Raw genomic sequence first — 13,245 nt, forward strand, 5'->3', positions numbered from 1 at the left:
CCTCACCGAGCAAACACTAGGGCTGGTTAAATTTTTACTGGCCAAAGCACCGCTTAATTCAGAAAATAGAAAATAGATAACCGTTTTCTCAACGATATCAGTTCAATGACGGTTCTTTATATATCCAGAATTCAATGATCCAGGTGCTGAAAGCTAAATGTTGGACAACTTCCGATTTTAAGTGATCCCCGCTATAAAGATGCCTTGTGGTAATTGACAGTCTCGCATACCTATTGATAACTGAATGATAAAACCGTTGCAAACACATGTCTGTTTTAGTTGTTTTTCAAACAATATGGCGTCATTTTGATTTTGGGGATTAAATGACTACTTTTCTGTATCACTGCACAGACCGTACGATAACATAATAAATAGCTCAATATTTTCTCATGAATTATCGGACTTTTTCAAATAAAAGTAGGTATCAAAACAGAACAGAAACTTCGTTAATTTTCACAGATACAGTATTTATCCGTCACGTCATAGGGGATGGTCTGATGTGGCTTTGTTTAGTGCTAATTGAGTTCATTTCTTACCTTTAATTGTAAAAATCAGTATTGTTCAAATTTATGAAAATTTTTGTTTTGTATATTTTCAGACATTCGGTGTCGTGTCGTTGATGTTTGTAGTCTTGTCTATTCTTGGATTTTGTCTAGAAACTTTACCCGATCTTCGTCCAACCAACGTCTCACTCGACGCCAACTCGACAAAACTCTGTGACGGCAAAAACGTTTCAGCAAGCTTCATGCTGCAGCCAAATGCTGGCTTAAACATTTTAGATATTATATGCACGGCCTTTTTCACCGCTGAACTTATAATTAGATTCATTTTTTCTCCAAATAAACTGCGTTTTGTCCGTTCAGCAATGAATATTATCGATCTGTTGGCGCTCGTGCCACTTTATATGCAACTTATTCTAAACTCTGACGCGTTCAAATTTTGCTACGTAAACGAACGTTTAATATTTGAAATTATGTTTATTCTCCGTATCATTAGAATGTTCCGAATCTTCCATCTGGTTAAACATTATCAGGCTTTGCAAATTTTAATCTACGCGCTCAAGGCAAGCATACAGGAACTGCTCATGCTCCTCATTTTTTTACTCATAGGAATGCTTGTGTTCGCTACAATGATTTACTATGCAGAAAGAGAAGACGCTGTTAATCCGGGAAGCCAGTTTCCCACTATTCCAGTTGGGTTTTGGTGGGCCATTATTACAATGACGACAGTCGGTTATGGAGATGTAACACCGACAAAGCCGGTAGGTTACGTTGTAGGAACGTGCTGTGCTGTAAGCGGTGTTCTTATGGTCGCACTTACCATTCCAGTTATCTCAAACAATTTTACATTGTTTTACACCCATGTACGATCACGTGGTGGAAGTAACTCCTCCACCGAAGATTTACATGACATCAACAGTGAAATATTGCTTCATTCTGAAGATGGAGCCAAAATATATGAAAACGCCAGGCGAACTTCCAACGGTTCCATTATAATGAATGAGAAAAGTTTTACCTTAGCACGTAAAGGATCTGATATTTCAGCGCTAACTGCCGATCCGTATACAAACGGAAAATGTGGACATAACGGTGACGTCCGTTATGGTAGAATGTTGGGTGACGCCGTACCTAGACACACAACGTCGACGTCCATGAGTGACGTTGGCCTAAAGCACGAAGAGGCGGATTACTACATAACTCACGCAGGCGCAGTAAAGGCCCATTCGGATGATGGTGTGATGTACTCAGGTACCATGCTGTAACTTCTTGCCTTTGTAGGAAAATTAAGTGTTTTTTTCGACCTGGCGATTTGATTTTATATTTGTATATGGTTTAACAAATCTTAAATGCATTTTGATTGTTAATATTACGTAAAATTCAAACTGACTTATAGAAACGATGCTATACGCAAAAAAGCAACACAATTTTTACAATTTCGAGAATTTTGATTCATGTCCATCAAACGAGAATCCTGTCAAATTCATAAAATATAATGAAATATCTAAAGAACTTTAAGATCCTTTTTCTAGAAGGAAGTTTTAAAGCCTTCCTAGAACCCAATATATTCGTGTGAACAGTTCAGTTATATTATATTATTATTCTCCATACATCAAAACCTGCCAAAATGAAAAGTAAGAACAACGATTCTAAAGAAATTCATCTACAATTTCGGAATCAATTCGCCCGGTCAAAAATATGTTAAGAAAGTCTAAAAGTGTAAAATCACTGCTTCCTTGCAAGTCATATTTAATATCAGTATGTTTTAAATGGACACTTGTCACCGCTAACTGTTAATTTAATTAGTGCCATTTCATAAGTGTATTGTTCACGGTTTGTAACGTGTATTGCGTATGCTGAAGCCTATTTTGACACTTTTGCATTTATTTTAGTACAAATTGTATGGCCAGTCAACTTTGGACCGGGCCTTACCCAATTTTGTTCTCGGTCCTAGTAAATTTCCATGGATAAAACTTTTGCCGAACTCTTGCTGGGACGAGATAAAAAACGGCTTTGAACAACAGAAGTCCAAGTATGAAATAAGACATTTTGCCAGTTCAAGAATTCCAGCAAGGTTTAACTAGACACTGCAAAAATGCGAAGAAATGGACTAAGAAATTGCTTAATGTTTTCTCGCATGTTCAGGGTCTTCGTCCTCGCACCTGATTGTCATCGGTCCTTACAGTCTATGTGCTGGTAAATCGTACTTTCGTTGTAGGTACTGACGAGAAATCAGAGGCTATATTCCCCACATTGTCTGCAATATCTGATTCTTTTAAAAGGATATGACCAAAGGATATGGAAAAAAAAACACAAATGGGCGGAATGTTTTACTGCTTTTTACTTAAGCCAGCTGGATGGCTTCCTCACATGAAAGAATATTACACATTTCGAAAGAAGTGGGTTAGAACCAACAGTTGTTAGTGATTCAAAGTCAGCGACCTTAACCGCTAAAAAAGGAGACTACTTATTTTTTTAATTCATGAGTCAGGTTGTGAGAACACATAAAATACTGCTCGTTTTAAAGCTAAAAACGATTGGTATACAATGATCCGTCAAGTTATCTACGGTTACTAAACGACCCCGAAATTTCTTGCAACATGTTGTTCAGAAGTGTTTTATAACAAATTAATAATCAAGAGCACCAGCAAATGTATATTTGAACCTTGTTTTTATTAACCTTTGCGCTCATAAAGTAACTTCAGCAAGAAAGCATACTAAACGCGTTATAAACCGTGCCAGTTTATAATAATTGAGCCGCGCCATGAGAAAACCAACGTAGTGCGTTTGCGACCAGCATGGATCCAGACCAGCCTGCGCATCCGCGCAGTCTGGTCAGGATCTATGCTGTTCGCTAATGGTTTCTCTAATTGCAATAGGCTTTGAAAGCGAACAGCATGGATCCTCACCAGACTGCGCGGATGCGCAGGCTGGTCTGGATCCATGCTGGTCGCAAAGCCACTATGTTGGTTTTCTCATGGCGCGGCTCATATAAATTTATATGATTGCATGTTCTCTTCACTGTGATATTTTTACTTTTGCAAAGAACATTTTGTTTTTTATTATATTATCATTGTTATTATTATCATTATTGTAAACTTTAATACATTTTTGTATGTTTTTCTTAGATCACGTTGATCTAAATTGTCTGCGATTTAAATGTCTATCATGTGTGATAAATGAACTTGTTTTGGAAACGTGTAAATGGCCAAAAAGACACGAACACTTTTATTGATACTCATAGTTTTGCTATTATTTACTACAATTAAACAAGCTCTGATATATCTTCATCCATTAAGTCATCAAGCTAGACGATTACGTCATAGTTATGGATAGGCTTTTTTTCACCGAATATATCCAACATGTATTGTGCAGAGCAATAACATGTTCGTATTGGAAAAGTTGCAAAAAGGCTAAATAATGCAACAAAAACAGAAGCTTTTTTCACGTTCAAACCAAATCAGTGTGAAAATGTAGAGCAAAGGCTCAAGTTGGCAATATTGTTTTACAGTGTGTGTGTGTGCATTTTAAACAAATATGATTATATAAAGTACAATGTTTTAAGTTCTAAGTTTATTTCATACAAATCCATTAGGCTATAGTCTCATGAGGGATACATTTGAAAACTTTCAGATGAACAGAAAATAATTTAATAAGTCTTTTAGGAATATATGTGACATGCTGTGTAACAGCAAAGGAGAATGGAGTTTTTACACAGTGGAGACGGATTTATGGATTGAAAACATCTGTAGCTTACATCATAAATTATGCAACTGCAAAAACGTTCTCAAATATGCAACGTAGCAGTGTTCCAAACCATTTAAAACCAAAGTTTTTGTACTGAATATTAAATAACAACAGTAAAATGATAGAAATGTGTAACTTTCAGAAGCTGGTGTTGAAAAGTTTTAATTCTGATAATAGTAATTGGGACGCATGAGACTTACCACTAAGTGGTAATGAATGTTTCTGTAACATTGTAAGTAATGTATCCAGATACTTCACTCATTTCAGCGATGTATGTATGGCCGTACATCACTCTGCGTTATTGCATGTTAGGGCAAATGTCATTTTGTATTAAGCTTAAAGTCTTTCATAATTGTTAATGACGTTTTATAAATGTTCTTGTCCGTATGTTGTCGTTTTCTAATAATTGTATCTGCACGGATCTTCCATACATGTACATTTATAGAACACAGTTTGATGGGAGCGGAAGAAATAAAATGTGAACGATCAGGAATGATTCCAAAATCAAATCTGCTAAAAGTAGAACATAGTGATTTCAACCGTAGTAATTATCGATCAAATCGATATACCGGGCATGTAGTTTCTACTTCGTTCGAAAATAATCAGTATCAAATAATATGTCTAGTATTTAAGTCAATATCTTTGAGTGTAAATACAAGATTTAACAAATAATGTATTTCTCATAAGAATAAAGGCAGAGCAAATTAACTAATACAGCCGGTTGTCTTCAATATATGATACATTATTTAGTAGCTCGTCTTGGAATATATATGGAGTGCTGTATGACTGTTTATTTACTTTTTGATTTCTTAAATTAATTTATTTTTTTAAGATTTTATTAAATACGAAAACGTGTTACAACTACACGCGCCATTCCATGTTGGTTAAAGAAACATATAGCGGACGATAATTCCTTTAAATGTTTTATCGATTTAAACGTATTCTCAGATATAAAAAATGTTGTTTTTTATATTAATAAGTGGAATTCAGAAATTTAATATGAAACAGGCCACAATTTCACGAAAAAACTTAAGTCATTGCTTAACTAAGTCTGTTATTTAAAATGCGTGTTATTGCCCTTCATGTGTCTTCACGGTTGACTTTTTCATCTATGTCAGAACCGTATATGATTATTTCTTAGATCAAAAGCAACAGTTTTTTAGAGAAAACGAAGTATAGAAATAAGAAATATACTTAAGCAAATACTTAAGTTCATTATATTGTGCTTAAATAGAAATATTGTATTTGCGTGAGAGAAATAAGTACTGCAGACAAATACTACTAACTATAGTATAATGTAGCTATAAAACATTGTTATAGAAAAAAAATCAATATTAAATAACAATAACTTAATTTAAGCAATAGCACTATTTTAGGATAACAGACTTAACTCAGTAATAACTTGTTTTTTTTTCGTGAAATTGGGGCCAGGATTTTCATCAAAATTTAACATGATACGTGTAAATCATCTTATGTTATCCAAAAATGTTTTCAAATAATATCTTAAATAAAATGACAATATTATACCAGAATCCCAAAATTTTCTTGGAAACAATCAGTGTTGTATGTCATTTATAAGCAAAGTATACTCATCGGATTGAAATTTCTGCAAGATTGGTGTTGTTGTTTTTTCTTATTGTAAGTACGTTACGTTGTTTTGAAACAACAATTACCCTGTTCTCTTTAATGCATATGCAGAAAACTGCACATTTTAATACGATGATCATACAGAAATATGTATTCGGTAATTAATGAATTTTCTGCTTTAATACACCTCCGTTTTGTATAGACATAATGTTAAAAAAATGTCATAGACAGCAATATTTTTGGTTCACCTTCATTTTAGAAATGGAAGGTCACTAGTATTGCATGGTTTTAAACAAACACTATAAAATCTACCAAGATAGCTTAGAATATAGACTGAAACTACATGTAACTGCAAAGAAAATGCCTTGTTAGAGTATGTCAGTTTTGACAGATGTGTGTTGTTTTATTCATACATTTAATGTGAAAATGAACCATTTTGCTCATATTTTCATTAGTAATATTTGTTCCTTATATCATTTTTTCAATAATTCTTTATAATATACGCTGTTTTGAACACTGCAATAATAATGCAATAAAAATAAACTTATTTTGTTGTCTTTATTTTCCACTTGATTAACCTTTTTTATTCCCTCCCTTTCTTATGTTTTTGAAAAACCAACATCATGAAATTAAGCATGTACAAATCGTTATAATCACGTATGATTTCTTTATCAAAATGATTTTAACAGTTCTAAGTTATGGTTTATTTTCCTTTCCAAAGAATGCACGGGTTATGGGTGGAACTTATTTCACCTTCAAATCACGTGTTTTTTCACAAACGCATGTGTTGTGAGTACCTTCTATGCACGTGAGTATCTTCTTCATACTTTTTTTATTTTACTATCTTTTATTTTCCGAGACACAGTAAAGTTGTTGTATCTTTAAAGATAAAAAGGTGTTTTAATAACACGTGAATAATGAATACTTTTTTCCACTAATTCTCGTTAACATGGAAATGGTTATATGAGGGTTATGCAATTATTTCCTTGAAAGTATTGGCATAAACAATCACACAAATGCCTACGAATGTCATTTATAACACTGACGAATCAGGGAAGACTTCTAAAATGCCTGAGAGGTGTTCAACTTAAAATTGAATAAAATCAAATTTACATTTTTAAGTACAAATCGTATCAGTGCATGAATCTTGTTTCGACAAAAAAAGAAGAGTGTACGCGTGAAAGGATGTTATATATTATATGTCATAATGCTTTAGCTTTTGAAACTAATCCGTCAAATAGGAGCATCCAAACAGCGTAAATCATTTCTTTGGGCTCAATACAAAATCTCCGTCATAACATTGAGATCAATGAAAATATTATTGGTAGAATGCAGGCAGGGAAAACACCTGCTGGTATTAAGTTCATCGCTCGTATGGTTGGTCAGTCTGCAAACAAGAAGACAGATGCTAGCTAAGTTGTGATTTTTTTTCTCGGAACTGTTAACCATGTTATCCCTAAAACTGACAACAAAGGTACAGGAACATCTAGAGTCGTCAATTTAACATTACACAAATCAACAAGCATGGGGTACGTTTCTGGAGGCTGTAAGGAAATGTAAACACTTTATCACTTGTAATGAGGCATTGGTCTACTTTTGAGAAACCTATGGACGTAGGCTCTTGTGCTACATATGAAAAAGTGACATGATCGAAAGTGAAGATCTTTAAGAGAATTATTTGTGCTGCAGGATTTATGCCTTTTAACTGTTATCTCGTATAAAGGTCACACTGAGATTTGTAATTATCGACACAGTAAAATAAAGTGAAATTCAATATAAAGGTGTATACACCTGCTGTTGTTAAATAGTTGCTTCATTTAAACCTTTTTGGATACAAATATGCCTTAAAGTTCTGTTTTCACAAGATTTGGCAAAAAATATGATTTCTATTGAAACATCGCATCAGGTGATAATCTAGGAAATAATATTTCGTAACTCCCAACGAAAGGGGCCTCACCACCATTGCACTTTGGTATATTGGGAGATCTGTAGGGACGACTTAATAAAGATAAATTAATAAAGATCCGAACAGGATCAGGACAGGACATGTTAACTGGTAATATAACTTTGGTCTCAAAGCGTTGCAGAATGACTGTATGACTGATCTGTAACGGACCTCAAATCGAACATTTGTTACAATGAAAAAAAATGGACTTACATTTTTGTTTGTATTCTTTTCAAACATAAGTTGAACACCTCTCCAATCGACTATGGAAATCACTTTCCGTCTATACATATTTTTGTTGGTGCACGTTATTCTGAAAGTATGCAAATGTGCTGCAATAAGTTTGTACATGAGTGAATATTGCAAAAGAGTTTGCCATCACTCAGATGGAAATTTTCTATTTCGTTCCAGAGTAAAAAAAATATTGAAGTTATGAAAATCTTATGATTGAGGCCATCGGAAAATTCAAAAGTCAACCCAAAACAGAATATTTCACTTCAAACATTTCAACAGTCTAATTTTGCAAATTTATGCTGTATTTAACTTAGCTGTGGAGTTTTTTTTATTTTAGATGCCCTGCGTTTTAAACATTATTCGTGTATTTTTTAAATTCTTATTATAAACTTCCCTTGTTGTCTTTTCAGCCGTAAGTAAAAATGCTTTTGCAATAGTCTTAAAACAAAACTATTACCTCTTAATTCCGTATAAATATTGAATTTTACTAACGTGTATTTATCAAGTACACCTTGAAAAAGAAAGATATGTGTTAAACTACGAATCGATTGCTTATCTATTTTCGTCCATTATTTAATGTCGTATGATATGTTTTTCGTAAAAAAACCCAAATATTTTAGAAATGACTGTAATGATTTTTGCAATTTTGCGAATGTACAAACATTGACATTGAAGTGTTGAAACAAGTATCAAAACAAAACGACTAATATCTCTATTTTATCTTATATTCTGTATATGACTGATTGCCGTGATAGCCCTGTAAAATAATATCACCTGACAAAAAATACAAAATTATTACTTTATTTTTCATTTTCAGATACGCAGTGCTAGTACGTGTTAAGTGGGCAGTCCAAACATTGACATGTTTCCATAGATATTCACTCTACAGTGGGCAGTCCAAACATTGACATGTTTCAAGAGATATTCAGTCCACAGTGATGATTGAAACGATCAGTCAAGGAGTAGAATATGGCAACTAATCAGAACATACAAAAAGTGCAAGCAAACTAGCCTTTTTTCCGAAAAATTCACGAGGAAAAAAATATGTGTTTCACAAAACATTTTAAACGTCAGTAATGCGTTACGTATGATACACTATTGGTGCCATTTGAGTACAAGCAAAAACAAATGTTGAGTCAATGATGTGTTGCATACGAGGCATTACTGGTACCATTTGAGTACAAGTAATAACATATCTAGAGTCAATAATGTTAGCCTAATCTTGTACTCATGCAATTCAGGTGTTTATAACCTTTGTAAACAATTTACAAATCAGAAACTGCAACTTCATCATATGACTTATCCAAAGCAATGTATTTTTTTAGTATGATAGTTGTTCTTACTTGAGTATATCTCAGTGTTTCTCTTTTCTATCTTAGACTTGAAAAGAACTGCACAATTTTTATGCGCTCTATTCTGATTGTTACAGGTTATAGTAATATTCACAATGCGTACATAGCCTAAAACGGTATACCTTTGTACGTTACAGCTTATCCTTAAAATACGCCATTCGTACTTAGACTAAAACGGTATACCTTTTATGTTACAGCTTGCTGTAAAAATATGCAATCCGATTAAGCCTCAAATGGTATACCACTATATGTTGCAGTTTGTAGAGAAAATACGCAATTCTCTCTTAACCTAAAATGGTATACCCTTGCATGTTACAGCTTGTTGTAAAATTATGCAATTTTTAATTTGCCTCAAATGGTATACCACTGTATGTTGCAGCTTATAGAGAAAATACACAATTCGTTCTTCGCCTCGATGGTATAAGCTTGTAGGAAAAATACGCGGTTTATTTTATCCTCAAGTTGTATATTCTGTATATTGCAGCTTGTAGAGAAAATACGCACTTCTCCCTTAGCCATAAATAGCATACCTTTGTATGTTACAGCTTGTAAAATTATGCAATTTTTCCTTTACCTCAACTGGTATACCACTATATGGTATTCTTTGGAATACGTATACTTTTGTATGTTGCAGCTTGTAAGTACAAACATACTTCGCCTCAAATGGTACCGTTCCGTGTTTGACTGAATTTTAAGATGTTTGCATACGTTTCTAAATGCTGTGCTAGTTTCAGACTTGGCAGAAGAAACATTTTCGTCTGCTGCTTTCATGCCGCAAAAGAGCAGTGAAATGGTAATTGATGAAAGGAAAGTAGTTAAAAAGTCTGTAAGGATATTTGACCTAACAAGTTCTTGCCACAATTATGTTGTTAGTTATGCAACATATACCTGACCTATTTTGATAAATATCATTCTGTTTGCTTACTGAATCCTATCTTCAGCCCTAAGACGTCGCCGTATCAAGGCATATAAATATTGCTCATAGAGACGTAAATATTTGATCGAATATGTGTGGTCACATTAAGTTTTTGCAGAAGTCTTCGTTACAAAGGAAATTGCTATTAACATTTAAATGTTATGGCAATTACACTATCTTATCCTTATGTTTGACTCTACATATAGGATGATAAATCATATTCAATATCTTAAGAAGAAACTTATTTTGAACAATTTATCTCATTCATTCCATTCGCATATGTATGTGCAATGCATCGATAAATAACAGGTTCGAACGGGAACGGGAAGTATGCACTACTGCATACAAATTTTTGTTAAGATATCTGTAAATATTTCAATAATTTTCTACTATTACTACTCTTTTGTACGACATTTAGTGCCTCTATTGCCCCTACATTCTAATATACATTTGTATTTCACTATTTGTTCCTATTCAAAGAATTTCTTTTTTGAAATTTCAACAGTCAACCTTTCTAATAGATTGCCTTTACAGTCAAATGAGAAATTGCAATATTCTGATTACTACAAAGGGTGACCACTGAAATGTTTTTGCATTCTGCACAACATCAGCACTTCCTTATCACATTAACTCCCTTGAAACTTCACACCGACCATCAGATTTTTAGACCGCTCCTCCAGTTATTTTCATTCATCGGTGATCCGATATATTCCCTACCACGATAGATCTCCGATATAACCTTTCTGCTGAAAATTTCACTAAAAAGAGATCCAATTATTCCGAGCTGCGGTGGCCTAATAGATAAGGCACCTGCCCCGGTTCAAGCCCTGTCAGAGGCGGGACTTGTTATTGAAGAGAGACCGGTTGGTGAGCTGCCAGCTAGTTAAATAATGGTTATCGATTGCCTACCTGCCTGGTGCCTGGCAATAAAAAATAGGAATCGGGAAGTAATGCTGTTCAATGTAGGTATGTGTCTCATAAGCCAACTTGGCTGGCCCTTTCAGTAGGAGTGACAATGTAATAAATCAAACACTTTACACATTACTTTTTATTCCTGTTTGTTTGCTTTGCATTAAGTATTGTTTGAGAACCATACGCCATTCAAACCCACACCAACTATAATTACATACCTCCAGATACGCATTACTGTAATTGTCAAACCATATAGACCGTCAAATCAACTCAATACAATATTGAAGTTAATACTTTTGGAGACAGCTGTACGCTAGAATTGTACTCCTGCTATTTTACATCTCCGTTGCCGAGTGGTCCTTGACTGCGAATCACTTTCTCCTATTGTCACTAAGAGCAAGCTTCACAAAACTACGTCGTCAACTTTTGATACTAGTTCCAGTCAGTTTTAAAGCTAAATTGTTTTTGTTTGTGTGATTTACATGTTTGTAAATGATCATTTTTGTAATAATCACTTGTTACGGTTGATATATTGTATAGCACGTTTCAACGTTTTACGTCCTGCAATGCTTTGACGTGTTTTGTACAGCGGATAAAATGAAATTTCTCACAGTCATTATGTTTGTTTTCTGTTTAACACCCGTTTGGGTACAAAAAAAAGGAAATACATTACATGGACAAAACAATAACGTTTGTTCAGTGATATTTTATTGTTAATATACAGAAGATGGTGTACATGTAAACAGAAAATATCAAGGAAACACTAACAAACGTACATTGTCGGTATAGCAAAAGTTGTTGGGTTGGACAAAAATTCTTTCAGCTTTAGCAAACGGTCATTCTAAAAACAAATTCAGGAAACGTCCTTCCCCAGAAACAAACGTCCCTCCCCGACAACAAACGTCCCGACAACAAACGTCCCTCCCCGACAAGGTCACATTTGGCAGTCAAATGTTAACATGGCATGGACAGGGTTTGTTTCGTGTCCGGTCCAGAACTCTGACATCCATCAAAGGATTACAATATTGCTTGGCATAAATGTTCTCCATGATGAGACAACGTGTCATGCGCAACTAAATTCATCGAAAAAAAAAAAAAAAATGCTGAAGCTGTGATATCCTAGCCTCAAATGATAAGCGATGCGTCCGGTTTCTGCACGTTTAAAACGATTAGCCTTGATATTTCTGTAACAAATCTGAATTACGTTATACATAAAATTCAAATATATATTAGAATTCCTATATATAACTCACATATCCCATACTTAGCAGACAAAACTTGTATCGAAAGAGTTCATATGTTTCCGTAAGAAAAGGATATAAACAAGAATTTGACAAGTTATTTAAAACGAAATTCATTCAAAACTGCCTTCAACAGATCGCTTTAAATATCCATTTTCATAGCATTCATCTAACTGCGGAACCAACAAATTGACCAGAAACATACAGCAAATGAAGTTTGTCACATTGCAGGATGTTGCATCACATTACAAATCAACAATCTTGAGACTGTATAATATATTGTGCAAACTTTGTTACTTATGATGGGACTATGTTCTGGAGGAACTATGGATGTAAGCGATCGTGCTACAGAAGAAAGTTAACAATAGTCGTGAGAATGCGAAAATCATATATGTGATTATTTCCTCTTAGGCTGATGTCTCGTGTCTCTACAAGAAGATGTTTGGAAAACTTAGAATGCAACCAAACAAAATTCTGTTCAGGACAATTAATGGAATGTGCAACGCTCCTTTTGCACCAAAGACAATGATTTTAATCATTTTAACTAATACAGACATTACTATGAATTGTGACCAAAGAATTTCAAGAATCATAAATCAGATATATCTAATGGCAACACTTTTTTGCAACCTACAAAAGAAAGCCATATTCCAATTGTTTTACACAATATTTTACTGCTAAGTATTTAAAATCACGCGGCACTTTCTCACTTTGTGTAGGCGTCATTACGCTACAATATATTTTACATCCTACTGTTCTGTACAGCTGATAGCATGCAATCTCTCTCAGACATAGTGTGTTTTTTTTTATAATT

General features: G+C 34.0%; 1 protein-coding gene across 1 annotated transcript in view; it reads left to right on the top strand.

Annotated features, from left to right (window-relative positions):
• The window catches only part of LOC123525025 (potassium voltage-gated channel protein Shaw-like), a 167,826-nt gene extending 156,038 nt beyond the window's left edge, over positions 1-11,788 (top strand). The window contains exons 3-4 of the mRNA XM_045303695.2: positions 599-1,748; positions 8,828-11,788. Coding sequence (XP_045159630.1) covers positions 599-1,748; positions 8,828-8,841 — 1,164 coding nt within the window. The 3' untranslated portion in view covers positions 8,842-11,788. The remainder of the gene's footprint in view (positions 1-598; positions 1,749-8,827) is intronic.
• The last annotated feature ends 1,457 nt before the right edge of the window (positions 11,789-13,245 follow it).

This window comes from Mercenaria mercenaria, chromosome 3 (genome assembly GCF_021730395.1).
Source record: "Mercenaria mercenaria strain notata chromosome 3, MADL_Memer_1, whole genome shotgun sequence".
NCBI lineage: Eukaryota > Metazoa > Mollusca > Bivalvia > Venerida > Veneridae > Mercenaria > Mercenaria mercenaria.